A 26,646-nucleotide genomic window follows, 5' to 3' on the forward strand; every position below is an offset into this window, starting at 1 on the left:
ACCTAAAACAGATTTTCCTCAGCAGTCAGGCTCACCAGGAGTGACATCCAAAAAGAGTCATGTTTTGGATGGAGGTGGAGGTTCTGTGGATATAGAATTAAACGTGTAATCCACCCAGAGATATTTTTGGTCACAAGTTCATCCATTTATTATCATAATTTTATTTTTTTTTGAAATCCCACAAGCATGAACTCCCAGGCCGGGAACATCCCTCTCTTGTTTCTCACATAAATTCTTTTTGGAGGTTTCCCTCGAACTTCTCCTATTTTAGTATGTTCCGTCCGACATGATTTGCCCTCTTGTGTAAAGAAAGCTCACTAAGCTCCTTGTCCTCTCTCTCTCTCTCTCTCTCTCTCTCCCTCCTCTCATAAAACATCGTGGCTCTGTGTGTTTGTGTGCACGGCTGTGTGTCTCTATGCACCGTCAGTTATGTTCCTGGTCCTGGAGGGAGTGATCAGTGCTCTGCACACTGAAGGAGGATACTCTGCCTTGGATCTAGCAGCAGCTCTTTATAAGGACAAGGAAAAAAAGGCTCTGCTATCTCTATATTTAGATGGACTTTATTGGGCCTCTTGTCTTTGGTTTTCTATCCCCCCCTCCTCCTGTGCCGCTGGCTGTAAAAAAATCTCTCACCAAAGCCATGTGGGAGGCTGGCCCTCCTCTCCATCGCAACAAGGGGAGAGTGAGCCCCCCGATAATGATCCGGGTGATAATAACAGAGCTGAGGAAACAACAGAGAGATGGTGAGAGGACGGAGGGAGGACGACAGAGAAGTGGTGGGTGGCGAGAGACGCATTTCTCATGGCGTCTCCTCAACTCCTCGGCAGCTTATTATCACTACCGATGATGATAAAGTCTTCATCCACTGAATCGGAGGAAGTATTTGGGAATGGGAATGTTTTTATCAAGCCACTCAGAGAGGAGGCTGGTGCTCCCCTGGGTCCTGTGACCACAGGAGTGTGTGGCTTCATGTGTGTCCTGGTCCTTGAGGGTGAGGGTGAGGTAATATATGCATAGCCATGCCTCCACTCTTAGAACCCCCCCCCCCCCCCCCCCCCCCCCCCCCACTCAACATCCCTCTGCTATCAGGTGTTATCTCTGAAGTAAATAATTATTTAGCAAGAGATTTGACCTCAACCGTCCAAATTTACTGCAATGAAAACAGTGCTCTAACAATGCATCCTCTCTACGAGGGTGACCTCTCTTCTCCAGTCTTATCTGTATTTTTATGAGTTTTTTCACAAAGTATGATACAAATAACACTTGTCCCACCATTCCTGAAGCCAGAGGCAGTTAAAATTAAACTCACTTGTGGGACATTTCTGAGATGCAGATGTTGGCTTTTACAGTTTTGAAGACAAGACTCTTAAAAAACCCTGAACATCCCTTGGAGGTCTTTGCTGTGATTGCAATCAGTCTGACTTTTCGTCCTCAGCCCTGATCTCAGCAGATGATTGAGCTTTGCTGATATCTGCTGATCAGTTTTGCTTGAAGCATCATTGTGCCACATAAGCACTCTTTTATGAAACAAGACACATAGTTATTCCTGCTAGAGGACGCATTGGGTATGATTTGGTCCAATAGTACTTTGAGATAAATGTTCATGTCAGCATGCTACTTGCAGTGTTGAAACCCTTACGTTCTACTCACGCAGCTCCTTCCTGTGAGCCAAGTCAGTGGCATTGAATGACGACTGGCTAAAAAGGGAGTAAGAGCATCAAAGCAAGGCAATTACAGAGAGTTGGTTATGCCTTAAGCAAATCAAGCCTGTTTAACCTACTGGCACATGCAAAGGACATTTGCATATAAAAACGAGGTAGCGAGCATAATGAAAGAAGATTACAGATCACAGGATGACCTGAAGTCTGTCACCAGTGACACCCCCGTAGGGAAGCAGTTGACATAGACAGATAACCACCTATTCATTGTCTATACCTTCCCTATCTGGACTGGGGTTGCAGAGGGGAAGAGAGCTTGTTCCAGCCAAATCATCCAGGAATCAGTTACCAATTTGTGTTAAAGCAAACACATGGAGAGACAGAACCACAACACACATTTTAGAATGCTTGAGAAAGATTGGATTATAGAGAACATCTATGCATCATCAGAAAGGGTAAAACATCAAATAAAATCAGTTGGCTAGCAGGTTACAGGTCATCAGTGCTAAATGCTGCAACAAGGCTCCCCCATATTCCCCCTAGATTAAGAACAAGCAACAACCATTGCCAACATGCAAAGTCAGGTCGAGAAGTCCCAAACAACCACCAGATTAAAAGCTAGTAATAATCTCTCTTTGAAAAAGCTGTGCTATCCACTGCATCTGCCTACATTTTGTGTCAGTGCATCTACATAATAGCAACGTGTCATCCAGCTATCTGTGCATCAAATCTCATGTGACTCACATTCTTTACACTCACTGAAACATCTCACAAAAAAATTGAGAAGTCAGGAGATTTCTAAAGTCACAAGGAGCAATAATTCATGGCCCGTCCCTGCAGTAGTAACTGAAGTATGTCAATGTGGACTGACGGGGTGAGAAACTCATAGAGTATAGCTTCATTTGGGGAGTGGAGGTAAATATAAGAAGACAGAAGTTCAACAAACAAAAAGCTCATAACACCATCCAGGAATCAGGATCTGGATGTTAAACCTCTGGGTGTTTATATTTGTTCTGGAGAACTGCTGTCTTTGTAGTAACACCTATAATCAAAGCTTGAGCTGGTCTTCAGTCCCTAACTTCTTTTTTGCCCCTAAATAATATGTAATGCCTCCACTGCTTAGAAACAAGTCTTGTCTTGTCAGGATTGGTGCCTTTAAAACTGTGGGAGCCTGTGGTTGATTGGGCTTCTTTCAACAGAACGGCTCAAAGGAATAACAACAAGCTAGAAAAAACTAGTCCTAATCCAGCCCTCACCAATGACCAAAACCAAAACAGGTGGAGGCGACCGGCGACAGAAAAGACTGATTTTCATATGCCCAGCCAATTTCAGGAGTCACACAAGACAATCATCAACTGCCATGCAAATGGAAGCAAATGAGATGCAAAGCAGACCAAGTTAAGGGAGGGGTCAAAAAACGTGAGCACACCAGATTGTTTCATGTTCTGTATGAGGTATTTGACACTGCCACACAATCAATCGGTGGAATTGTTTGTGTTTCTGACTTTGGTCTAGAAGGTCTATCCAGTTTTACCGCAACGGCAGCAGCAGCCCGACGGCGAAGGACAAATCATGACATCAGAATAGTGGAAGTAGCCCCGAAGACAATAGTTCTCTGTGTGGGATAAGGGCTGAGGCGTGGCCTGGCTGGACAGAGGCGCTTCTCAGCGGGCCAGGCAGCTGTCTCAACCTCTGTCTCTCACTCGGTCACACACACACAATTTCAAATTCAGCATGAAAGCTGACATTGCATCGGGACAAAGGATCAACAGATTTAAAGCCCTTTACCCGTTTATGTGTGTGTGTGTGTGTGTGTGTGTGTGTGTGTGTGTGTGTGTGTGTGTGTGTGTGTGTGTGTGTGTGTGTGTGTGTGTGTGTGTGTGTGTGTGTGTGTGTGTGTGTGTGTGTGTGTGTGTGTGTGTGTGTGTGTCCACGCTCGGTTCCAGCTCTCAGGAACGCTGGGACGGAGGTGGAGTAGGAGAGCCCCGGAGAAAGAAACTTAGTTCATCCGCCGAGGCCGAACAAAGAGCCAATGGACAGAGGGGCCCCCCCCTCCCCACTGACCCCAGACGATAGTAGCATAGATAAGTGTGCATGTGTATAAACACACAACACACAGCACACTGTCTACCCACATGACAGCACTGTATTTACAAGCTTTCTCTCGGAGGAGTAGCGACTCGATATCCTCTGCCAGTGGTTATGAACCCCCAGCCCCCCCCCCCCCCCCCCCTCCCCCGGTGCAGGGCCCTCTTCGTCAAATAGCCGTAAACCTTTACGGGCCCTGACAGGGAGGAGTGAAGAAGCTCACCACGCGGCTGAATTTCGCATGGAGAAAGCAGGAGAGAGGGTTTCATGACAGGCTGAAGTCGGAGCCTCAGGAACAAACCACCTGGGCTGTGAAAAGAAGTCTGGTCACCCTTGAATGATAATAAAAACCCAATATGTGCAAACAGCCGCCGAGCATCATTGAGTGTGCATGAGCGGTGTGCGAACACAAAACCCACCTGCCCTTCAGTTTAGGTCTCATGACAACAAATACAACAAAAGCCCCGGGCGGTGATACGCCCAGCCTCGAGGGGCCGCCACAACTACCTATTCAGCCCCTCGTTCACCTGCGAGGACGACTCAAAAGGTCTCCGTGTTATTAAAAGCTTTCATCCACGGGCTGACGACATTCCGAATTTACATAGAGGAGCAGCCTAAGCTGAGGAGCTGTTACATGAGGGTTGGGCTTTTGTTGGAACTTGTAGCCTGCATGTTGAACAAGAACTCACTTCATTTTTCATCCTTTTTTTTTCTTTCATTTTATGAACAGATAGATTTTAGTAAGTAAGGACTGTTTAATATGCTGGTGAATAGCTGTTAAACTCATGAGTGAGGGGAAAACAATGCCCCATCAAGTGAATCTCAAAAGGCTGCAACAGAAAACCAGATCGGAGGCTGTTTAATATATAAACAAGCAGTGGAATAAATATGTCTTGGGACTCTGGAGACACAGCGAAGATCTCACCTGCAGCCGTAATGTTGTTTTTTTTTAAGCGCCACGCCATTCTTTAAAGGGGCGACCACACAATTGGCCCTCTTGACTCACAGTGGTGAAGGATTCCATACTGTGAGTCTGGGCCTTTCTGTGCAGGGTTTCAATGTGTGTGAGTGTTTTCTGTTACAAAAACATCTATTTGAGGTTGATTGGTGGATGGTCGCATGGAGCAGCGGTTAACACACTCGCCTCATAATGAGAGGGTTCATAGGTTTTAAATCAGGGCCAAGCCTCTTTGTGTGGAGTTTGCATATTCAACATGTGTGCGTGCGTGCGTGCGTACGTGCGTGCGTGCGTGCGTGCGTGTGTGCGTGCGTGCGTGCGTGTGTGCGTGTGTGCGTGTGTGTGTGTATTTTCACTAGGCACTTTTACTCCCACAGTTCAAAAAGGGATTGATCAGAGAGCATGAATTGCCCAGAGGTGTGAATGTGAGTGGCCATGTTGTCTGTACTTGCCCTGGTGACCTGTCCAAGGTGTACCCAGTCATCTATGCAATTTAAAGCTTTGTAGAAGCCCAATAGATCGATCGTTTCTGCTTCAAATGCTTCTGAGTCACACTGTTACTCATCCATTCATCTTCTATCCTCTACCGATTCAAGATCATGGAGCATTGGACACAATCCCAGCTAACAAAAGTTGAAGTCAGATCGCACCCTGTTACCGGTCAGCAGAAAAAAACCAAAAAAACTAAGTCTGGATACATTTCAGGTTAAGATGTGGGGTCATAAAGACATTATTTTGATGTAAACAATATTACTCAAGCGAGAGTGCCGTTCAGTTGAGTATCAGCACAGCACTGAGTCCATTGTGAAGGAGAGCTACAAACGTGCTGACATCTGGAACAAAATCTTGACGACAATAGAAATAAAAACTGTAATTGACTACTTTAATCATTTGTGAGAACATCTTCAAGTAAAGACCGGATGCCCACCGTTATAATACCAACCTCAGGTCCAGTGCTGCCAGCCTGGACGCTCAAAGACAGTGACTGCCATCTAGTGGTGTCTAAGTATAGAAGCTGTTGAAAAACAAGTATATGTTGGAAATTGAATTAAAAGACTGAATTAGTTGAAAATCAACACGTTTAAAAAGAACTATTTAAGTGAATGAGAAAACCTAAAATGCTTCCTGCTTATAATTAATGTGTGCATGTTTCCCGTATTTGAATGTAACACAGTTTTAGAGGTTTGTTGCTGTTGCCTGCTGCTTGTTTCAACCCATTCCTGTGTAAAATGGAAATTACCTTTAAAATTGTGCCAATGTTTCATTCACGGCTCCTGGACCACCCACCTTTCCCTCCTCCACAAGGTCTCTGTGTTGCTGGATGTGAGGATCGAATCAAAGTCCTGTGAGAGAACTCAAAACAATGTGCTTTCTGAGTCTGGGAACATATTTCCATATTAAGTTCTGCAATAATCTTTAGATTTTCATGAGATTGTTTGACAGACTGAGAGCTTTCAGTACCTACAGCATGAGGGTGCCCCCACCGTGCTTTACAGAGGTGAGGTTTTCAATAGTATCTGTAAATGAAGTGATGCATTCTTGGATATCTCTATTGGTTTTGTTTTTTTACATTAGCCTTCCCTTTTCTTGTTTTCCTTAGTTAGTCTTTTACTTGTTTGATGCACTTCTTGCCTTTGGGTTACTTATTACCACCACAGTTAACCAGGTATGCTGTTGGCCAGTGAGAGGAAATGCCATGCAGGCACAGATGGAAAACAGCTGACCACACACTTGATTGCACTTCACACTCAGTTGTTTCCTAAAAAAGGAAGCAAAAAGGGGATTTTTCTTTACCATACTTTCTGTCTGTTACACCATGTTGATGTCAGATATGTTACAAGCACTGCAAAAAGGATTGAGTTAATCATTTATAAGCTGATTCCGTTTGGTCTTCCAGCCATCCAGCGATCCAAGCGGTTGATTCGTTCCTCGTTTTCATGCTTGACTGTCTTCACTACAATCTACTAAGATGGTGGGGGTGTTGAAGGCATTGCTCAGAGGAGCAGGGTGGTCACCCCTCAGCAGGATTCAAATCAGCAAACTTGTTGGTGATACGTTGGATTTTCAAACTCGTGCTGCTCCTCCGGCCTCCAAAGGCAAAAGAAGTGGGTTTTCACAGATGAGGTGGCTTCTTTCGAAAGACCGAAGCTGAAAAAAGTTTGTCGTACACTAGTGGTGTGAAACACATTTCAGTTTAGGAGCCACATACAACCTGATTTCATCTTGAAGTGGAGGAGCCAGTAAAATAGTGCCATGATAATCTCTAAATGTATACTTTCAAGTTCTTCTTCAACAGAATACCGGTGATGAAAATGTCTATATTTTCAAAAAAATTTAACTATTACTCATAAAAATGACAACAACCTCGACATAAAGCCAATTTTAATGACATCTCCTGGTGCAAAATACAGTGAAATGTAAAAAAAAAAAAAAACCCTCATTGTCCTACAGCTATATTGCATTATTCATTCACTCCATCGAGTATGGAGTGAATGAATAATGCAAAGTAAAGTGATGGTTGTAAACTATGTATGTAGCCACAGCTGCCAATCTGCGCCATCGGCCCCTCGGACCACCACTCACCCTCACACTACATTCACCCAGGCAGTTTGGGGTTCGGTGTCTTGCCCAGGGACACTTCAGCAGGCGGAGATGGGAATGGAACATGTAGCCGTCCAATTGGGAGACGACCGCGCCACGCCGTGTAATATAATGAAATTATAGGTGCTGCTCCCTTGTGGATCAATAAGTGAGCAGAGATACACCTACAATAGATAATACACCTACTGTAGAAGTAATCTTAACAGAAATATATAAGTAAAAGTCTAAAAATGTAAATAATTGAACATGCACACTTTAAAAAATCCTCATGGGCATGACGGCAGTGAGCAGGATGAAAACACTACTGTCCAGGTCAGTTGTTACTAAGAATCCGATGGCTCAAGGATAAAAACTGTATAAAAGACTGGATGCGTGGGAGTACTGAAAACTGTTACATCCTTTAGTGACTTCAACAAAATTCAAAGCCAGAATGATTTACACACGTACACAAGCATTTGAAGACATTCCCGATCCTGAAAATGACTTGAGTGACAGAGCATCGTTTCTGCTTCAACCATAAAATAACTTTGCTTTTAAAATATATTTTCACGTGACTTCCTGTTGAAGGTAAAGTATGAATGAATGCATCTGCCCAGAAAATACCGTTTTAGATTTTGTTAGGTGCTTCATGCCATTTCATTGTTTCACACAAACACAGAAACAGTCCTAAAGTGGTACTTGATTTATTCAAACTGTCATAACATCACTATACAAATCAAATACAAAACAACATAAAAATTGGACCAACAGAGGAAAAACGTCAACAAAACGTGAAGAAAGACTCATAATGACTGTTAGTAATCGAATGATGCTGAACGACACGAGACTACAGAGACTTTGTCACCTCGGGTCAGACAGACCTGAGGAAGACGTTACGTCACGTCATGATGGTTGTTGTTTCTCTAACAGCCGTTAGGTTTCGTGTTAATTTGTGGAGAACAGAAGCCTCTTCCAGCATTCCCCCCCCCCCGAGCCTCTATCCATCCAGTAACTTGAGGATGCTCTCCCGCTCTTTCAGTGATTTCCAAGCCTGGTCCTTCTCTTTCTTAGTCGGAGTGCGTTTCTTTTGCCTGGCCGCCATGATCCGCCGGAATCCCTCCATCACCTCATTGTCCGACACCCTGACCCTCTGACGCAGTTCCTGCTTGCGCATCTCTTCTTTGGCCAACCTGTGAGGCGAGAGCAAATACAAGCGCTAATGAAATCACCTCCAGGGCTTTGAGCAGATAAGGACACTTTAGTGTTGTCGTGGAGTGTCCCTCCTCACCGGAGCAGCTCTTGCTTCCGGGCTTTGTTGTGAGCGCTCAGGGCTTTGAGCTCGGCTTGTCTCTTCTGCAGCTCGGCCAGGACTTCGTCCTCAGAGTCTCCTCCTTGTCCAGGTCGCTCCTCGGAATCCAGGAGGCCCTGGGCCACCAGCTCCTCTTTGATCCGGGCCTCCAAGGAGCGTGTGTGAGGAACACTGGAGAGAGGGGGGGGGGGGGGGGGGGGGGGGGGGGGTACAAACAACACAATTTATGTTTGGTGCATATTAAACTGTTACAAACGACAGTGACTTGAGGGAGTGTACCTTATCTTGTGTTTGTTACTGGGAACTCTGTAGTTTGTGTTTGAAAACAGATACTACCGTCCATTATCTTAAAAAAAGATGTGATTTGTTGTGAGCCCTTTACCTGAATGCTTTCCCTTGGCTTCGAGGAGAAGTCCCTGCACCGTCGTTGGCATCTTTCCCTGAAATGTCCGGAATGGGAGAATCCTCCATGGGGGATATAATATTCTCCTGTAAAGGAAAAAAAAAACAAACAACAACAAACCATCAGTGTCGTATGATATCACGCCCAATGCCATATCTCACTTTTGGTTGGTGCATTTGCAAAGGTCAGGGTAAGTGGTGAGCGTCACCTCGACCAGGGCCTGCAGCAGGCGCTGAGTGAGGGGGCCAAACGGACATCCATCTTCAGGAGAGTCGTGTTGAGATTCTGATTTTTTCAGCAGCGAGTCCACATCTGGAACATTAAAAAAAATACCCCCAAAAAAACCCATTAAACAGCAGAAATGACATTAAGATATATTTTTAGGTGCATGCTGCGGTCTTGCCTTTTGCGTCCAGTTCAGAGAGCGGCCCTCCCATGAGATTCTTCTTCTTGTCATTGGCCCGTGCGCCCTCCCTCTGCTCCTCCAGAAGATCCTCCTGAGCCCATCGCTGGGAGTAGTGTTTCCCAAGTGCAGGAATCTACAGTTCACAAAATGACACCGTTATCAACACGAAATGAATGAATCGCGAGGACGTTTTGTGCCGTTGCCTTCCAATGAAACTTCTTCTCGTCACACCTTGAAATACTCAGCTTCATCCTCCGGGGCCTTAAGGAGCTCCTCAAGCAGTCGGATCTCTTCGTTTGTGATATCGGCGCAATACGGCTCCACTGATGCCCAGAATCTAAAGAAAGGCAAACAGCCGGTTTTAAAACAGGGTGAGAAATAGAAAACATACCAGCAACGGTCTCAATACGAGTAGACTGGTTTTGTGTGCCAGCTGCTGACCTGTTAGGAGCATCATTTTTGGGTGTGCGAGGGATGTCTTGTGGGTCGTCGGTAAATTCGTACTCTTGAACTTTCGGCTGTAGATTCTTGGATTTGGGTCGACCAGGACCCGGACCTGGGCCGTGACTCCCTTTGCCATCCAATTTCTGCTTCTTTGGCTTGTGTCGAGATGAGGCAGCGGGGTCGGGGTCTTTCCCCAGCTTCAGAAAGCGCTTGTCTCCCTTCTTGTCCTGCCAGTCTGTCAGGATCTGAGGGACGGAACGGGGGGGGGGGGGGGGGGGGGGGGGGGTGGAGGCGTTATTTAAAGAAGTGAAGGAAGGTTCTGAAGCCCGTGGCTGGATAGAGGGGATCTGACCTGTCTCTGCTCCTCCAGGGCGCGGAGGCGGCGGCTGGCGGAGGAGAGGAGAGTCTCCAGCTCCAGCTGCAGAGTGTCGAGCTCCTCGATGCCGATGCCATCGTCCTCCGAGCGGCCGAGCACCGCGGTGTAGCGCGGGCACACTTTCACATGCTCCACGGGCTTGAAGTCGTAGTATTTGAGCGGCGGGCAGTCCTTCAGCTCGCTCATGACGCTCGGCCAGGCGGCGTCTTGTTTCGCCCCGAGAGCACGAAACCGACCGGCGTTGCTAACGACGCAGTAACGCACGCAGAGTCCGGTTCAACAACCAGACCGAACCATTCCGGACTGAGCAGAAAACAAGAGCACACGGGGCCCCAAAACCCACACGAAGAATATTCGAAATTTCGTATGAACACCGAAAAATCCGCACACGCTCGTTTTATGAAGTGGTGAAAGCTATAAGGGCTAAGTGGTCCACCCACAATGTGGGGATTTCAATCTTTGAATGTTGTGCTGCTGCAGCCTGCGACGACGATTACCGTCACTGAATGGTCTCCATGATGGGAAAAACTACAGTGGCAAAAGGGGACAAACGGAATATACTTGGAACAAAAAACAATGCCGATATTAAAGAAAATGCCAGTCACGAAGGTGAAGTTAAACAAAACGTTGGTAGAAAGCGAATTGCGGACTGAAAGTCTCAGCAAACTCCAAAACAATCAGAATAAACTGCAGATAAGCGGAAGTCAGAGACAATGGTCTCGTCGGACCAAACCATTTGGTATAAATGGATGTTATACTAAATAGTTTTGTCAAACGCCTTATTCAAAAGTATAAGTATATTATATTTGAGTCATTTAATTCTGTGTTTTCTTTAAGTCAAGGAAAAAAAGCTACTAAATATCGAAATACCTTCTGCTTCAGTAGCCGTCGCGAATAATCCCCCCATTCGAGAGCAAAATGGACGCGCCATATGGTTGTGCTCGATTTTGTGCAAAGCGTATGCCGTCGGGGCGGAGCTAGGAACACAAACCACCGCTTGTACCGTTGCGAAACGACAGACGCTTCCTGGATCGAAGACTTTGAGAAAAACAAACACACACTAGCTTTACTTGACTATGGTAGGATTTACGGAAGAGTCGTCCCAGGCGTGGCTGAGGAACTTCCGTCTTTAACAGCAGAAAAATGGTAAGACTCTGCGTTAGATCGACCTTTCTTTCTTATTTTTTTGGTTTTGCAGGTACATAAACTGCTGGTACATTCTATATGAGGACGGCTAGCTAACCCTGTGCGCACCGGAGGCGTTGTTTTCTCCGCGGTTGCAGTAGAAGAGAGGACGGGCATCCTTCATTCGGTTTGCACAAACCGGAGAGATTGAGCTGAGCTGTCTGCTTCTCTCGGTTTCCCCTCTTGTCACTTTGACCGGCAGCCTCCTCAGAGTAAAGAGGGAGTAAACTGTATATTTGACGTGGATGCAGCGAGGAAAGGATTTGGATGAGGTGTGATCTGATTCACCTGAATATCATCCAGTAATGCTGTCGAATCCGCTGTCAGCGAGAGAAAAAAAAAGGCTGCATGTCACTGTGATGATCATCTGTTTCCGCCCAAAATGACACCCATCGTTTTTAATTGAAGAAGTGGACCGTCTTGACTGCGAGCACGTACAGCAGTCGCGTTCCTGCAGATCCAAGTTGACCTCGCAGGCTGACCCTGCTGCTGTGTTCACCCTTAACAGACGTGTTGTATGATCTGAATAACATCTTGCACGAAGATCTTCTCTGCAGGGCAACTGATCTTCTTCACTTCTTTTACCCATCCCCACCCCCACCCCATCCACCCACAGACAGCGACTCTGCGCCCCTACTTGAACGCTGTGAGGGCCACCTTGCAGGCGGCCCTGTGTCTGGAGAACTTCTCCTCTCAGGTGGTGGAGCGTCACAACAAGCCGGAGGTGGAGGTCAGGTACGTTCAGGACCACTGCGGTCCTCTCCTGCTTCTCTGCATGCCATGTCTCCCCCGCCGCCGCCACCCCCCGGGCTGCTTGCCCTCACACACGTTTGGACTTGTGCAAACATGCAGAGGAATATCCAGAACGGGGAGAAAAATTACAACAAGCATGGGCACGGCTCACTGCCTGTCTGCAGTGAGAAGGTGTTGGAGAGACGGAACGGAATTTTGCACGGAACTCTGCTGAAGAGTCCCGTGCAAAATAACGTGCATCTTTTTTTTTTTTTTTTTTTTTCCAAACTGGAAACCGTTTGTGTTTGCTGTGTCGTACAGGAGCAGTAAGGAGTTGCTCCTCCAGCCTGTGGTGATCAGCCGCAATGACAAGGAGAAGGTTCTCATCGAGGGATCCATCAACTCTGTCAGAGTCAGCATCGCAGTCAAGCAGGTCCCCGAAACCCGTCACGATTCTTGGCTTTGTTTTCCGTGGCTTTTTTTCTGTTTTTCTACAATCTGCTAAAAGAGTGCTGTGATGTTTCTGCAGGCTGACGAGATCGAGAAGATCCTTTGCCACAAGTTCATGCGCTTTATGATGATGAGAGCAGAAAACTTCTTCATCCTGAGGAGGAAACCTGTCGAGGTCAGAAAAGCAGTGAGAATCTAGACTGACTGACAACAAAAGACAGGAAGAGTTGAAATAATATGAGGAACCAATGCAAACATTTTCAAGTTCACATTAGACTCGAGGCGCTGATCTCATACTGGGTGGCCTCCGGGTCAGAACTCAAAACTCATATAGGAAGAAGGATATTTTACAGAGTTATTGATGTTGGAATGTCTGTATTCCTAAATGCAATTGGAAGGGTTGATTTAATCGACAAGAAATGCAGGCACAAGGTTTGTTCAATCACACAGGTTATTATTGTTGTGGCCCTCACAGTATCAACAGTATCCATTCTTGACTGACAACATATGGTCTTCAGAGAATGTAGACTTACAATGTATATTTCCTATCTGTTGACAGATGTGCCGTGTCTTTTCTCCTCAGGGTTACGATATTAGTTTCTTGATCACCAACTTTCACACGGAAGCAGATGTACAAACACAAGCTGGTGGACTTTGTCATCCACTTCATGGAGGAAATCGACAAAGAGATCAGCGAGATGAAGCTGTCAGTTAATGCCAGAGCTCGTATCGTTGCTGAGGAATTCCTCAAGAACGTAAGCTGCATGTGTGTGTGTGTGTGTGTGGGTTAACATATCCAAGTTATGTTAAAGCTGAACATTGGATTCCCTCTCCTCCTCCACAGTTCTGATGACGGCGCTCGGTCCTCAGTCCAGCACATGCCTGGAAACGCTCTCGACGGCCAATCAGCACAGGAAGTTGCGATCTAAAAAGGAGTGAACAGCCAATCAGCGAGGAGAAGAGAGGAACACGTGACCAATCTGGCAACGACATTCCTTTGCACCCGTCTCGAGTATTTCCCTGTACTCATGAGTATCAATGACTGTATATAATGAAATATTTACCAGTTTCATTTTCAGCCACGTAGATCAAATCCCCAAAACAGAGGCGGGTCCTTAAAAGTATTAATCCAGTTGATAGGCCACGAGTACAGGGGACGCCAACGACGCGGCGTTGCAAATGTAAACAACCAGGTTTTTTATATTTTTCGTGTGTATGTGAGTCTGTATGTCGCGTCACAGTTTCCCCGACGCGTCTCCAAATTTTCTGTGTTCAGAACATTGAGGAAGTCGTGTGTGTGGCATTAAATCATATGGAGCAAAGACACCCCCCCCCCCCCCCCCCCCACCCCCCCCCCCCCCCTCACCATCACCCACAACCTGTACGACTCGTGTGAAAAAAACAACAAAAAAAATAAAACAATTGTTTATACCTGTGGTGGTTGGAAGGTCTGTCGCTGATGCAACTATAAATGGTTCAGCTGTTTGTAAGGAAGTTGTTTTCACTGTTCGCCGCCTGAAGGCAGCACTAGACGTGTCGTTTCAAGAAAAAGAAGTGTTGCAGTGGAAACCGTCCACAATGACAGCTCTGTCAAAAGTACGAGTTCATATTTACAATCCACCACTTGTAAAAACCGAAATCACAAACCAGGAAGTGAAAGATTTGTGAGTTTGGAAAAATACCTTTTTTATTAAATTGGGACCAACATTTGACCCACAAACATGTTTTTTCTTTTGCATTTTCAGTGCTTCTAACCAACCAGGTGAATTAGAGTTTGCATTTAAAATCATTTGCCCTGCAGTGCAGTTAAATAAATCAAAGTACAATAGTTAATTTAACACGACAAAATGCTTTTCCCTGATTTTATAATCATTACATTTGTCATTTATTATTTTAGTTTCCCACAATAATAAAATGATTAATAAGGAAAAAAGTTTTCCAGAGGCTAAAATGACCATAATTCCAATGTAAAAATGTTTGACACTTTGTTTTAAATGCTTTGACTGTAGAAATAACAGTAAAGAATTTCAATAATATCCTAATCTGAGACGTATCAATACAAAACACCCATTTCTACTGAAAACAAGTCAGTGTACAATATTGATACTCATCTGTAGAAAATATAAGTGGCAGTTTGGTTCAGGACAGTACACATTTTGAATAATGACTCACTTGTTTAATCCCTGCAGTTAAAATGCATGAAGTTTGCTTTCCGGGAAGGTTCAAAACCTACAAGTTGCACACGATCACTTCTACTTTGTAGGTTACGATAACATGTCAAACATGCAGCAGGGCAAAGAAAAGAAAAATCACTTGAAACTACTTCAAAACCGTGACTCTTGTGTTGTTCTCACAATACACACTGATTGAAATCACACTGAAGAGAACAGACACGCAGAGAAAAGTGCAACACATCAGTTCATTCATAAATAATCTGCAGCCATCAGATCCCGCCGGGCCGTGACTGAGCTTCTTAAGAATCCCCTTTGGAAGAAAAATAGTGGGCGAGGAAGGAGGCACATTTCCTGGGGGTGGTGGAAGAGGAGGGGGGGGGTGGTCTTTTATTAGATAAAAGAAGGTGAGATCACAGGAGTGTGTATGGAGGAAGGGGGAGGAGAAGGTCTTCATCAGCACAGACGGAGGGATCAGAGGTGAGCCGGGACGGTCTGCAGGGCGTCTGCCGTCGTACGGTGGACGTTCACGTTCTGGCGAGAGGAAGGCAGATGTCAAACATCCGGGGGAACACATTGCAAAGCTCACATTTTAAACCAAAGTGTCCCTGTTTGCACCCCCCCTCCATCACCACATTGGAAGTCACTTCCCTCCTCCACCCTTGTGTGGCTTCACGTTGATCTGGTGGAAATCCTATTTGTCAGGCCCGTGGCACAACCATCAACTTCCAACTCCCCAAGGATTCCTTTTTAGGAATTTTATTTTTATTTCCAACAATATTTTCACTTCTTAACAAAGTGCGGACGTTAGACAACAGGCGTGAGCTTTGTGCCGGCCTCCCATCGCTGGCAGAGAAAGTGCAGCACGAGCACACTGAGCGTCTTGTTCAGGCTCATGAAGGGCTGACGTGTGTTCTTCTTCCCGGGCGGGAGTGTGTGCATGTGAATGAAGGAGGGGGGATTTCTCTCTGGTTTGCATGGCAGAGTGAGACAGGAAGTGAACGTTTGATCTGAAGAGAGTCAAGATCTGAGGGAAACAGCAAAGTCCACAGGGAAGTATGAAAGTGTGTATGGTGACAAAGCAGCTGCTGAGTTTTCTAAAATGAGGCACAAAACGAGTGTGGTGAGGATAAATTAAACGTTAGAGTGGAGTTTATTCAGACAGACAACGGGAAGACTATGATCAGAAATATGAATAAACTATTTTATCTTCACAAGACAAAACACTTTTTTTTTTTAGACTTTCAGACGTCCAAAGAAAAACAAACAGATTTTCATGTGCAAAATAGGTCACAAAAACAAAAAGCACAACTTTGTTCTGATGTGCCGCAGTACTAAAATTAGAATCTCAAGATTTCTGCCGGCACAAATATAAAGAGGTGAAACTCCCGACGGATGTCGTTAAATCGCTTCGACAAAACGGCATCGGTAAGAAAATAAACGACATGTAATCAATGTATCTTCAGAAAAGAGGCTGGACTTTCATTTCTTCACAGTGGGAGTCCAGGAGCGGTTAAAGTGAAGAAAAACAAAACAAAACAAACAAAAAAAAACCTTCTGATTTTTATTCATTCTCCGAAAATGGGAGAGGATCCACGACACACGATCCGTGACAGGATTAATAATTGAAAATTAGAAACTGGATTCCAGTCAATTACCACCACCATCATCATCATCATCACGTCATCAAAGGAGGGAAAAACAAAAACAAAAAAACAAGCAAAGTGTAGATTTAATCAGATTGTGGAGGGTACATTGTGCGTCCGAAGGTTCAGGGGGTGGAACAGAGGGTACAAAAAAAGAAGGGGGGGGGGTGAGGTGCCTCATTGGTGAGCTGGCACAGTTAGCAAAGCCTCCTCTGACATCCGCGACACGTCTACGTTCTGTTCGATGGGAAAAACAAAGAGGAGTCAAAACACAAAGGGGACGCAGGGAATTCACAAGGTCAAAGACACATGGGTGAGTTTCTTCCTTTAACGTTGTTCTCGTTGGTTCTAAATCTTCAAACAAACACATGGGCCCGGGCCACACGGCCACTTTTCCACCAGCCATCATGTTACCTTACTTTTGCTTGTCAAAGTACATCTTCAGAGAATCTCATGATCTACAAGCCGACAAAGGCTGATGAGGCTTCAGGGGGTAATCTTTTAGTTACCCCCCAGTCAAACACTGATTTTCAGGGTCAGGGTTGTATCGAGTGATTTCCAAAAGGTGGGAGGACGACTTCTTTTCAGACGCTCGCCCCATGCTCCACGTCAAGCAGAGGGGTTAATTTAATTTTGAATGCACTTCCTGACTTCTTACATCACATCCCATTAAAATATATTTTTGTAACTGTTACTTTTCCTGCAAGTTAAGATGTTTTTCAGTTTGAAATATCTGATGAGTCTTCATATATAAGAGATGTTTACAGTTCTGCTGCAGCTCAAAATCTTTCTCTTCTGCTTTAAAACAAGAAACAGTTCAAGTCATGCTGGGAAAAGAGCACCAGCCCAGTGTGTGTGTGTGTGTGTGTGCGTGCGCGTGTGGTGATTCCCACCTCGGGCCGCTCTCGGTGTGTGTTGACGGCTTCCACGTTGAGGCTGATGGACTCCACCTTGCAGCCTGAACAGACACGAGCTTCGTTAGGTTGGTCTTCATTCAGTCTGACTTTCTTTAAAGACAAAAGAGCAGCGCGGCCCTACCGTAGGCCACCGGCGTGAGCTTCAGCACCGTGTGCAGCGGACACTTCAGGTACGGCAGCTCCTCTGTTTGGACACATGTTCACATCGTTAAAGACGGAGACACTCGAACCTGCGAGTCGTGCGAGTCGGCTCGCTAGGTTTTTAAAGTAAACAAAATTTGATCAATCAGACAGGAGTGAAGCACGACTGAGCTCCCATGAAGCTTTGTCACAATCATTTTAAAAACCAATATTGGGTCAAAGATTAATATGGGGAATAAAGCGAAGTGAAACTAAAGATGACGCATTGCCCTGCTGGTTGGCTGCAGTATGACTCATAGATCAGTCATTCCTGTGTTGTCATGGAGATCAGCGGACAACAACCTTTTTTTGCACCATGGACCAGTTTAATGTCAGACAATATTTTCACAGACTGAGACAAGCGTGAGTCATAGACGGATGTAACGGAGAGAATTCTGTCACTTTTCAAAATAAAAGATTATTCAGACAAGGACAATAAATAAAACAGAACCAATGTTATTTATTCTTTCTGTGCGGCCCAGGGGTTGGAGACCGTTGATGTGCGACATAAGTTCAATGAAAAGTCAAAAAACACATTCCTAAAGACAGTTTTTAACCATCGTGAGTAATTGTTCCTGATAATTGTTTCAATTGATATTAACTGCTTAATTGTGAAGAGATAATAACATTAAAAACATTAATCATCAGCTTCACTCACTCTGGTTATAGGGAGTTTTTCTTTTCTACGGTCGCAAATAAATCTGCTTGCTCATGTGAATTTGTTGGGTTTCTCTGTTAAAAGCACCTCGAAATGACTGTTGTATTTGGTGCTCTCTAAATAAAGTTGAATTGAATTGAGTCAGAGTTCAAGTAGCCACCAGGGGGCGATGGAGATATTTGGCTTCACTGGAGGATGTTGTTTTGTTTCTTTGATGACAGGACTCTAAAGAGAACAAAGCTGATTGACAGAAGCTGTTGGAGCAGGTGGAGGCTGAACGCCACTGACCTGCCGTCTTGTCCAGAAAGTAGGCCAACAGGCAGCGCATGACGGCCTGGTGGCAGATGACCAGCACGTTCTCCTGCCTCTCCAGCTCCATGATGACGGGCTCCAGCCGCTGCACCAGGTCCTCATAGGACTGAGTGTGACAACGGATCCAAAGTCAGCATGAGACCGACACGGCGCGCCGTTAGGGAAAAGCTCACCTCGCGGATCAAGAGTTCTCACTCCATCATTACCTAACATCCTGCTGAGTCATCGCTCTCATCTAAACAAGAGGCTGATGTTTGCGCTCAGTGGAGCGATCCATGCAAATCGTCTCGACAAACAGACCCGAGGGAATCGCCTCAGAGCGTCACACACGCAGCCACATAATGTCCACATCCATCTTCCAATGTGAGACTAATGGAAAGGTAATGAGATGGACTAAAGGTGAGAGCAGGCCTGCGGTAAACGGCCAGAACACTTCCACCGTCTGATGTGAAGTCTTTGTTGACTGAGCTGGTGTCTGGCCAGAAAGTGCTCGTCCGAGCTGGGGCTCATTAGCAGAAAGAAAGTGGCCGACAGCCATGTGGACACAATCGGTTATGAGCAAACAAAAGAGGAGACCCACAAAGGGGAGTCTTCAAACAGAGGCCCACTTGTTCATGGAGGGGCTGCTTCAGACTACATGTTTCACCGGAAGGCTCAGATCTCGCTACTGACCTCTCCTTTAGGGTAGCGGTAGCGGTATTTGTCCTGGTCCCTCAAGGCAAACTCCAGGGGGTAGTGGTCCTGGATCTCCTCGTACATCATCTCTTCACACACACCCTGAAAATGCACCACACACACATACAAACGGACTGGTTAAACCTAAAAACTCTGCCAATATGAGCCTGTAACACCGCGGCCAGAGAGAGCGCATCACTCACGGCATCGATCTCGTTCAGGACCTTCCACTGTTCGTACGGCACGCTGAGAGCCTCTGCCGTCTGGATGGTTCTCTTCATCTGACTGGTCCACACCTTCAGCTCGCTGATGCTCTGCGCCTGGATGAAGTGGCTCAGCTTCTTGGCAAACTGTTCAGAGGACAAAAGGGACTCAGGAAAAGGAAGGGCAGCAGCGGTGACGGTACGGCCTCTGGATAGTGAAGCACGTTGCACCTCTTTGCCCCGGGGCGTGAGGCCCGAGTCGCCTCCTATCCTGCCCTTCACGTTGAGTTCGCTCTCTCCGTGGCGACACAGGTAGATGGAGCGCGGCGTGATGTGGATGTTCATGAGGTAGTAGACGATCCGGCTCTGGATGTGGTCCAGCACTCGGTTGACCAGGTACCGCTGACCCACGTCCATGATTTTGATGAAAGAGAGATCCCTGAGAGGAGACGGCGCGCACGATAAGCCCAACGGTTCTACGGTCACTCACCTGGAATTAAACCTCAGCAGCGTCGGATATCAACAGTCAAGTACGCCTCCACACACGGGGGTGGGGTTGGGGGGGGGGGGGGGGGTTTCATCTTGTATGACCAGAACGTTTGTGCTTCGGTGTGAGGGGGAGGGGTGTATGTAGAGCGGAGGTTTCATCATCATAGTATAGGAACCGTATCAGAACCCAACATTTTCCTGGCTCTAGAAGTCATTGAGGAAACTGCTGGGCATTGCCAAACGGCTCATCTATTTGTGTTTCCTCAGAAAGGTCATTTGGCCTCTTATTAACGCGTTTCTCCTGGGGCTGGTTTCTCCACAGCGGCGTGGCCCTCACCTGTCCAGAACTTCATCCAGCGTCTCGTAGGAGTTTTCGTAACACTTGATCCTCTCCATGAAATCTTGCACCGCCTCCTCCGAGTCACAGTTTGTGTAGTCAGGGCTGCCCAGCTTCACTTGCTTGGGGAGGAAGAGGAAGAGGAAGAGGAAGAAGGGGAAAGTGAGAGTTCCACAGGCCGAAGCTCGTTCTCTGTGAAATGACGGGACAACAAGCGGCCACTCACCACGATGTTCTCCTGTATGACGTCCGGGTCCTCGCACACCGACTCCACAAAGAAGGCCTTGAAGGCAGACGGACAGACGGTCACTATCGCCATGTTTCATTCTCACCTTCACTTCCGGAGCAACGCAAGTTACCTTGAAGCCGTTCTGCTCTGCAAACTGGAGGATGGTTTCCCTCCTCTCCCTGGTGGTGTTTGTCGCGTCGAACACCTGAGGACGCAGACGGCGCAGAGTTGAGAAGCCGTTTATTAGCACCACGCCCCCCCCCAAAAACCATCTTCAGCACAACATTTAACTCACAGCAACTTGGCCTCCGTCCTCGGTGAGGTACTGCCGCACATCATTCAACGCCGCTGAGGCGCACTGTCTGCAACGATCACACAGAAAGGTCACATGACGGGAGGTAAAACTGACTATTGGCGACAAAACTAAAACCAGGCTTTACCTTCTAATCCTTAATCCTTCCTCATTGTCCGGACGGAAGAACTCAAATGATTTGTAGATCTTCACACACTCTCTTCTGTACTGTCCAACATTGAACTCTGTGGGAGGGGAACTCAATGAGCACTTTTTATATATATTTATATTTGCAAAAAAACAACAACTTGGAACTTGGATGACATTGATTTCAGACCTCTGGTGGGAACTCCGATCCAGTTCAGATAGCGGGTCAGCTTCTTGGAGATGTAGGTCTTTCCTCGGGCAGGTAGGCCCACAGTCACAATCAGGGTCGGACAGTTGGTCATACACACTGGAAAGAAACACACACATTCACACACGATGTAAATCCTGCATAATACTGCTTTTGTCTGCTGCAAGGACAAAGGGAGATCAGTGTTGTGTGAGGGGGGGTGGGGGGGGGGGCTCATGGTTGAGACATCTGGAGAAAGCAAAATTTCCACACTGTTGTGCACAGATGTCTGGGTCAGGGAGCGTGGCGCGAGGACACACAGTGAACGTTGGTCTTTGTGGATCTCCACCTTTACACACACTTTCACTCAGAACGGAGCGAGTCAGGCTACAAATGCAGAAAGAGGCGAAACACAAACTTCCTCAACATGGAGTGCTTCTCTTCACACAAACTTACGACTCTGGCCGTGTTTCTGCATCATGTGGGGTCTTACATAACCCGGAGGACCAGGCTGCAGCAACAGTAAGACCCTAATGCCGGCAGGATTAACGTGAAGCACTCGTGGGCTTTTTTATTTTTCCCCTCTCGTGGACTTTACCGCCGCGCGCAACGTCAAAAAAAAAAAAACTCGCACGCGGAAGCGGCGTGCCGTCGTCATCACGCACCTTTTCTTTGAGAAATGTGTTTCTCCGGTAGGCCGTTTTTGTACGGCATCCAGATCTTCTTCAGGGGGTTTTGCGTGAGCTCCCGTAGGTTCGGCGGGGCTTTGTTGTCCTCCATGCCGTCCTGCGGGGAGCCCGAGGCGGCTGAGGCGACACGCGCGCGCGGCTTTTTCCCGTGATGCTGCTCTGAAGGTGACCGGTGCTTCATCCGCGCGGCTTTCCCCGGGATGGAGGCAGTCCTTCAGACACGACAGCGCTCGCGCTCTCTCTCTCTCTCTCGCTCTATCTCGATCACGTGCTCCCCTCTTGCCACGGCGGGTGGAAAACGACGCGAGAGCGCAACAATTTTTTTTCTTAAAGCCGTATTACACGTCTGATGCGCACACACAAAAACATGTCAACTTTACAGTTTTTCTGGGTCGTGGCGCAAAGTACCTGTAACGAACAATTCTATATTTTCTAAAAAAAAAAAAAAAAAAACAATTACTGTCCAAAATTGCTGGAATCTCAACATCAAATCGATTTTAATGCAACCTTCTCAAATACAGTGAAATGTATTTATAAAGTACATTGTGCATGTTTTTACAATTTCACCCTGGCAACATGGCTTTGAGACTCGTTTGTTAGCAATCAGGGAGCTCGTGTTCATGATAGACTCATATTTACACATATTTACATATTTAGGGTCACCGATTAACAGGGTCACATGCATGTTTTGTTGTTGGTTTGGTTTTTATCAGTGAGAGGAAACTGGAGAAGCTCCTCAGGAAAAAGAACAAAACGTGCAGGCACCAGGTGAAAAATGTAAGTCCACACAAATAAAATACATTTTCATCGCTGAAGTTTTCCAAATTTTCTCCAAGAAGCAATGGAGAATAATTCTAATTATAATATAAGTGTAAGATGATCATGTATTTTTGCCTATTGGCTCTCAACATCCACGTGAGACTTAAGCTGAGAGCAGAATGGGGATGGTCAATATAGTTTAAGATCTGTGAGTGTAAATTACTGATGGCAATGACCATGCCTTTTCTCTGGTTCAAGTAAAAATGTAAATTATTTTGCTTCTTCACCAATGCAAAAAGAAAAGAGAAAAAAAAACGTGTGTAAAAAGTATGAGCTCCGTTCCTTCACTTCAACGAACTGGCTATAAGAGCTGTTTCATTCCCGACTGACTGAACGTATTGACATTCTTGTTCTCTCACAACATGCACATTGCCAGGCTTGTTTGAGAAAACATTTGTGCAACCATCTTTAGTCACTGAGCAGATTTGGAGCCAAAAATATTTGGACTGGAAAAGTCTGCACCGAAATTACTAACCAAACCACAATAATCACAAAGTAAGTAGATACACTCTGAGGAATTGCTAACAGAAATGTGGGGTCACTTTCTCATGCATGCACTTATAGAGAAGCTGCACAGGACAATGAACCACAAAACTGTTCACTGCGATGGACATTCATCGATTTTCTGATTTTGCTGACAAACCAGACAGACTATTGTTTGCATTTAAGGAAGATGTCTGCACTTCTCCAAATGTGCTTTCTAGATTTGGTTTTGTTTGTCTTGGTTTCTCATTAACAAAGGCGGTCTGTAGTTTTTCAAATTGTCCATTAATAGCCAACACTGTCCACAAGATGTCATCATTACACAACTCTCTTTCTCTCTCACTAACTCTCTCTCTCTCTCTCTCTCTCTCTCTCTCCAAAATTTGAATAAACGTTCAAATATTTTTTAATCTAAATGTATCTAGACAATGAGTTTATTGTTTTACGGGGATAACAAACCTTGCTTTGTGTTTAATTTGTGTGCAAAACACATCCTCTAGTCATTTTGTTTTTCAAACGTATTATGATACAGGTGTAGTGACAATGCACTTAAATGCAGTTAAAAAGTTACTAATAACCTAGTTTTACAGAAAAGCAATTTGTACTTGAGTGCTGCTTTTAAAAACTAGATTTTTCCTTGTAGTTGAGAAGTTTAATATACAACAGTCGTACCATGGGTACAACGTTTGAAGCCTCTTGCCACTTCATATCATGGTAGTTTTCTACTTTCTACGGTTTGTCTGCTCATGCTGAAATTGTTGTTTTGCATCTTCATGCTGCTATTCTGGAATTGGCAAGATATATATTTTTTTTTAAATCAGATGAAAATGATAATGGTGATCTGGTCACTTTAAAACAACAATGTGTGCACTGAGCAGAGGACAGCAGGTGGGCTGAAAACAAAGAGCCCTGCAGTGACCACAGTGATACACTACAGTGACACATGCCTCATTAACACAGCCACAATAGAGAGACGGGGCCTTTACACGGACACAGATGTGTTCCACATGTCGGGAATTGATTGCACCTTGTCTGTCCATCTCTTTATCTGATGCACCGATTATGTGAAGCTTGACTTGGTACTGGAGCAACAGGAGCTGCGACCTAAATGTGGCGAGGAGGAGGGTTTTTCTAATTAAATAGCTCTTGTGCTCGCTTTCTCTCTCTCTCTCTCAAACTCCCTGACTGCACCTAACAGATATAATGAGCGCCAGGTTCATCAGGTCCACCAAGAAATGGCTCAGAAACAAGGTGTCTGATAGTTTCGGCTGGGGGAGTAAAAACAGCTGAACAGACTGGACTGATAAATAGAAACACAGATGGATTTATGGCGTCACGCCGGAAGGTGAGTTGGGTTGTTATTTTATGGGCCTGTTTGAGAACACCGACACTCAGCCCATCATACCTGCTCTGGACACAGACGGATAGTTCTCAGTGAGGTTAAATGGGGGCAAAAGGAGAACAGGAAACAAAAGCACAGCTCCTCCTCTTGCCTCTCCTCTCCTTCCTCCTTCCTCCTCCTCCTCCTTCCAGCTCTGATTGCAGCCACACTGGACAAGTCATATCCCAATATAGCAATGCAGGTTAACGTTACACGGGCCAGTAAGTCAGCTTTTTACTACACGGAGAGTCGGATCAGTGCAACAGCGCATCCTGCATGTGGAGAATGACACGACCGGCCAGTCAGAAGTGAAAACCAGCCTCGAGGGGGGAGATGATCTGCACTGTTCAGTCTGCTGGTTATTGTTACTGGTTCCTGTCCAGAAACTCCCGAGTACCTCATCTTCTAAGTTACAATAAATCCTCAGCTGCCACAAACAAAAGACATTTGACTGTCACGTCCCACCAACAGCCGCCTGTTGTTGTCTATGTGGGGCAAAGGTCTCCAACACGCTCCACTCTTGTTTACGTCTTTAACAGCCGCTCGACCTGCCCACTGCCGCCGCACGCGCTCTCTCTCTCTCTCTCTCTCTCTCTCTCTTTTTTTTTTTTTTTTAAAGCCAAAGGCTGTGCGATCTACAAGCAAACTCCCTTCACATCGGCGGACGGTTTGAAGCGACGTCTCTTACCCGCTCTGTCCGGGTTGTGAGCCGTCTTGGAGCGGCTGGAGCAGCCCCTCATCCTGCGTCTGTCTGATGGCGCGCGGTGCGTACGTGCGTCCCCAGCAGCAGCAGCAGCAGCAGCCTGCACACACACACAGCCTCACGGATGCTCGCTGTACACACCCCCCTCCGCCTATATGTGTGTGTGTGTGTGTCCGTGAGTGTGTGAGTGGGTGTGTGTGTGTGCTTTTGACTAAAAGGGATGTGATGAAGTGCCAGCCTACCTGCCCTCCTCCTGCTCAGCACCCACCCACCTTTTGACATGAGGTCAACGTCCCCAACCAGTCCTCACACACACACACACACACACACACACACACACACACACACACACACACACACACACACACACACACACACACACACACACACACACACACACACACACACACACACACACACACACACACACACACGCACATGACGTGCATGCTGGATTCTTAAAAGTTCACTCACAGCGACCGACCTCAAGGTTTTCACACTTCCCTGTGAATTCACATCCATTCGGCCTTATAGTTGTATAGTGATCACAATATATTGGTTGTACGTCACTGGTTAAATAGTACACAAATAACACAAAGCATGTTGCAGGGTAAGTTAAAATAAAACAAACAAAACAAACAAACAAAAGCTGATAACGATAACAACTTAAAGCACTGTCCCACAGTTTCTACTGGGTATATGCAGTGGTCCAAGCAGCCAGACACGTGGAGAAAAAATAACTCAATCAACTCAATCAATGTAAAACTGCAGAGGTTAAAAAAAAAAAACCCACACATATATAATTTGTAATCATTAATATTTTTTCGTTTCTCTTACTTAGTTCGGTTTCAGTTTCAGTTGAAAGGAATGTTGTTGTTTCTTTGAAGTTCATCTGTATATGTGTTAGGAGTTGACATAAGTATTGAAACAGAGTTTCAGAAACAGAAAACAATGACAGACATAGATGGAGAGTTAATTTGATGTGTGTCAGTACATGAAATGGCTGTGACATAATAATAATTTTTAAAAAATGTGAGGAAAAGAGATTCCGCCAAAAGACATGGTGGTGTCTGGAAAATGAGGATTTTATTCAACTCACGATTGAAATAAACCAATGGAGGATGAAACTGGCAAAATTCATTTCGTGAATTGGGCATGGGTGCAACTTCAAAGACAATTGATTTTCAAGATTTGCACTCCCCCCCCCAAAAAAAATGCATTTTCTTCCTAAATGTCACAACACATATCTCAGGTGACAAGAACAGGTAGAGCTTCAAGGTTTTCCAGGAACTGTTTACCTCACTGAACTTGTTTGGGTTTTGTTTTTTTCAGTAAAGCTAATGAACTCCACTCTAAAGTATTCCAGGATTACTCACTTAAAAATTGCATCACCAAGTATTGTTATAACCATTGCACAACACTCAACAGAAGAGATAAAATAAGATAAGATAACCCTTCAATAATCTCACAGTCTGTCAAACTGGAAGCAGGATTTTTCCAAATACTTCTTAAAAATATAAACTGACAGAATCGTACATC

At 45.6% G+C, this 26,646-nt stretch overlaps 3 protein-coding genes across 5 annotated transcripts; 1 reads left to right on the forward strand and 2 right to left on the reverse strand.

The window, feature by feature from the left end:
* Window positions 1-7,995: 7,995 nt before the first annotated feature.
* tada3l (transcriptional adaptor 3-like) lies at window positions 7,996-10,668 on the reverse strand. The gene is made up of 8 exons (XM_080495937.1): window positions 10,199-10,668; window positions 9,844-10,091; window positions 9,634-9,739; window positions 9,400-9,535; window positions 9,205-9,308; window positions 8,976-9,082; window positions 8,573-8,764; window positions 7,996-8,474 (listed from the first exon to the last, which is right to left on the reverse strand). Exons 1-8 carry the CDS (start codon window positions 10,406-10,408, stop codon window positions 8,282-8,284), a joined length of 1,296 nt encoding a protein of 431 aa, XP_080352063.1. The 5' UTR covers window positions 10,409-10,668; the 3' UTR covers window positions 7,996-8,281.
* A 575-nt stretch (window positions 10,669-11,243) lies between these two features.
* On the forward strand, window positions 11,244-13,528 carry LOC308128742 (actin-related protein 2/3 complex subunit 4-like; the record flags this gene model as incomplete). The annotated part of the gene is given in 7 exon segments (XM_080494407.1): window positions 11,244-11,368; window positions 12,024-12,142; window positions 12,461-12,572; window positions 12,669-12,764; window positions 13,173-13,214; window positions 13,216-13,344; window positions 13,460-13,528. Coding segments are annotated over 7 exon segments (570 nt in total). The 5' UTR covers window positions 11,244-11,365.
* Window positions 13,440-25,287, reverse strand: pfkfb4a (6-phosphofructo-2-kinase/fructose-2,6-biphosphatase 4a). Of its 3 annotated transcripts, none has more exons than XM_080495227.1 (14): window positions 21,698-22,043; window positions 21,036-21,152; window positions 20,847-20,943; window positions 20,702-20,768; window positions 20,537-20,611; window positions 20,404-20,460; window positions 20,178-20,299; window positions 19,583-19,790; window positions 19,352-19,498; window positions 19,146-19,250; window positions 18,450-18,579; window positions 17,445-17,507; window positions 17,300-17,364; window positions 13,440-15,294 (listed from the first exon to the last, which is right to left on the reverse strand). In XM_080495227.1, the coding sequence occupies exons 1-14, from the start codon at window positions 21,900-21,902 to the stop codon at window positions 15,235-15,237; spliced, it is 1,518 nt and encodes a 505-aa protein (XP_080351353.1). In that variant the 5' UTR covers window positions 21,903-22,043; the 3' UTR covers window positions 13,440-15,234. The 3 variants fall into 3 exon arrangements, with proteins under 3 accessions (XP_080351353.1, XP_080351352.1, XP_080351354.1); XM_080495226.1 differs by lacking the exon at window positions 13,440-15,294 and adding an exon at window positions 15,316-16,643 and having other exon boundaries at window positions 21,698-22,042; XM_080495228.1 differs by lacking the exons at window positions 13,440-15,294; window positions 21,698-22,043 and adding exons at window positions 15,319-16,643; window positions 25,093-25,287.
* Window positions 25,288-26,646: the final 1,359 nt, after the last annotated feature.

This window comes from Blennius ocellaris (assembly GCF_963422515.1).
Source record: "Blennius ocellaris genome assembly, chromosome: 4".
NCBI lineage: Eukaryota > Metazoa > Chordata > Actinopteri > Blenniiformes > Blenniidae > Blennius > Blennius ocellaris.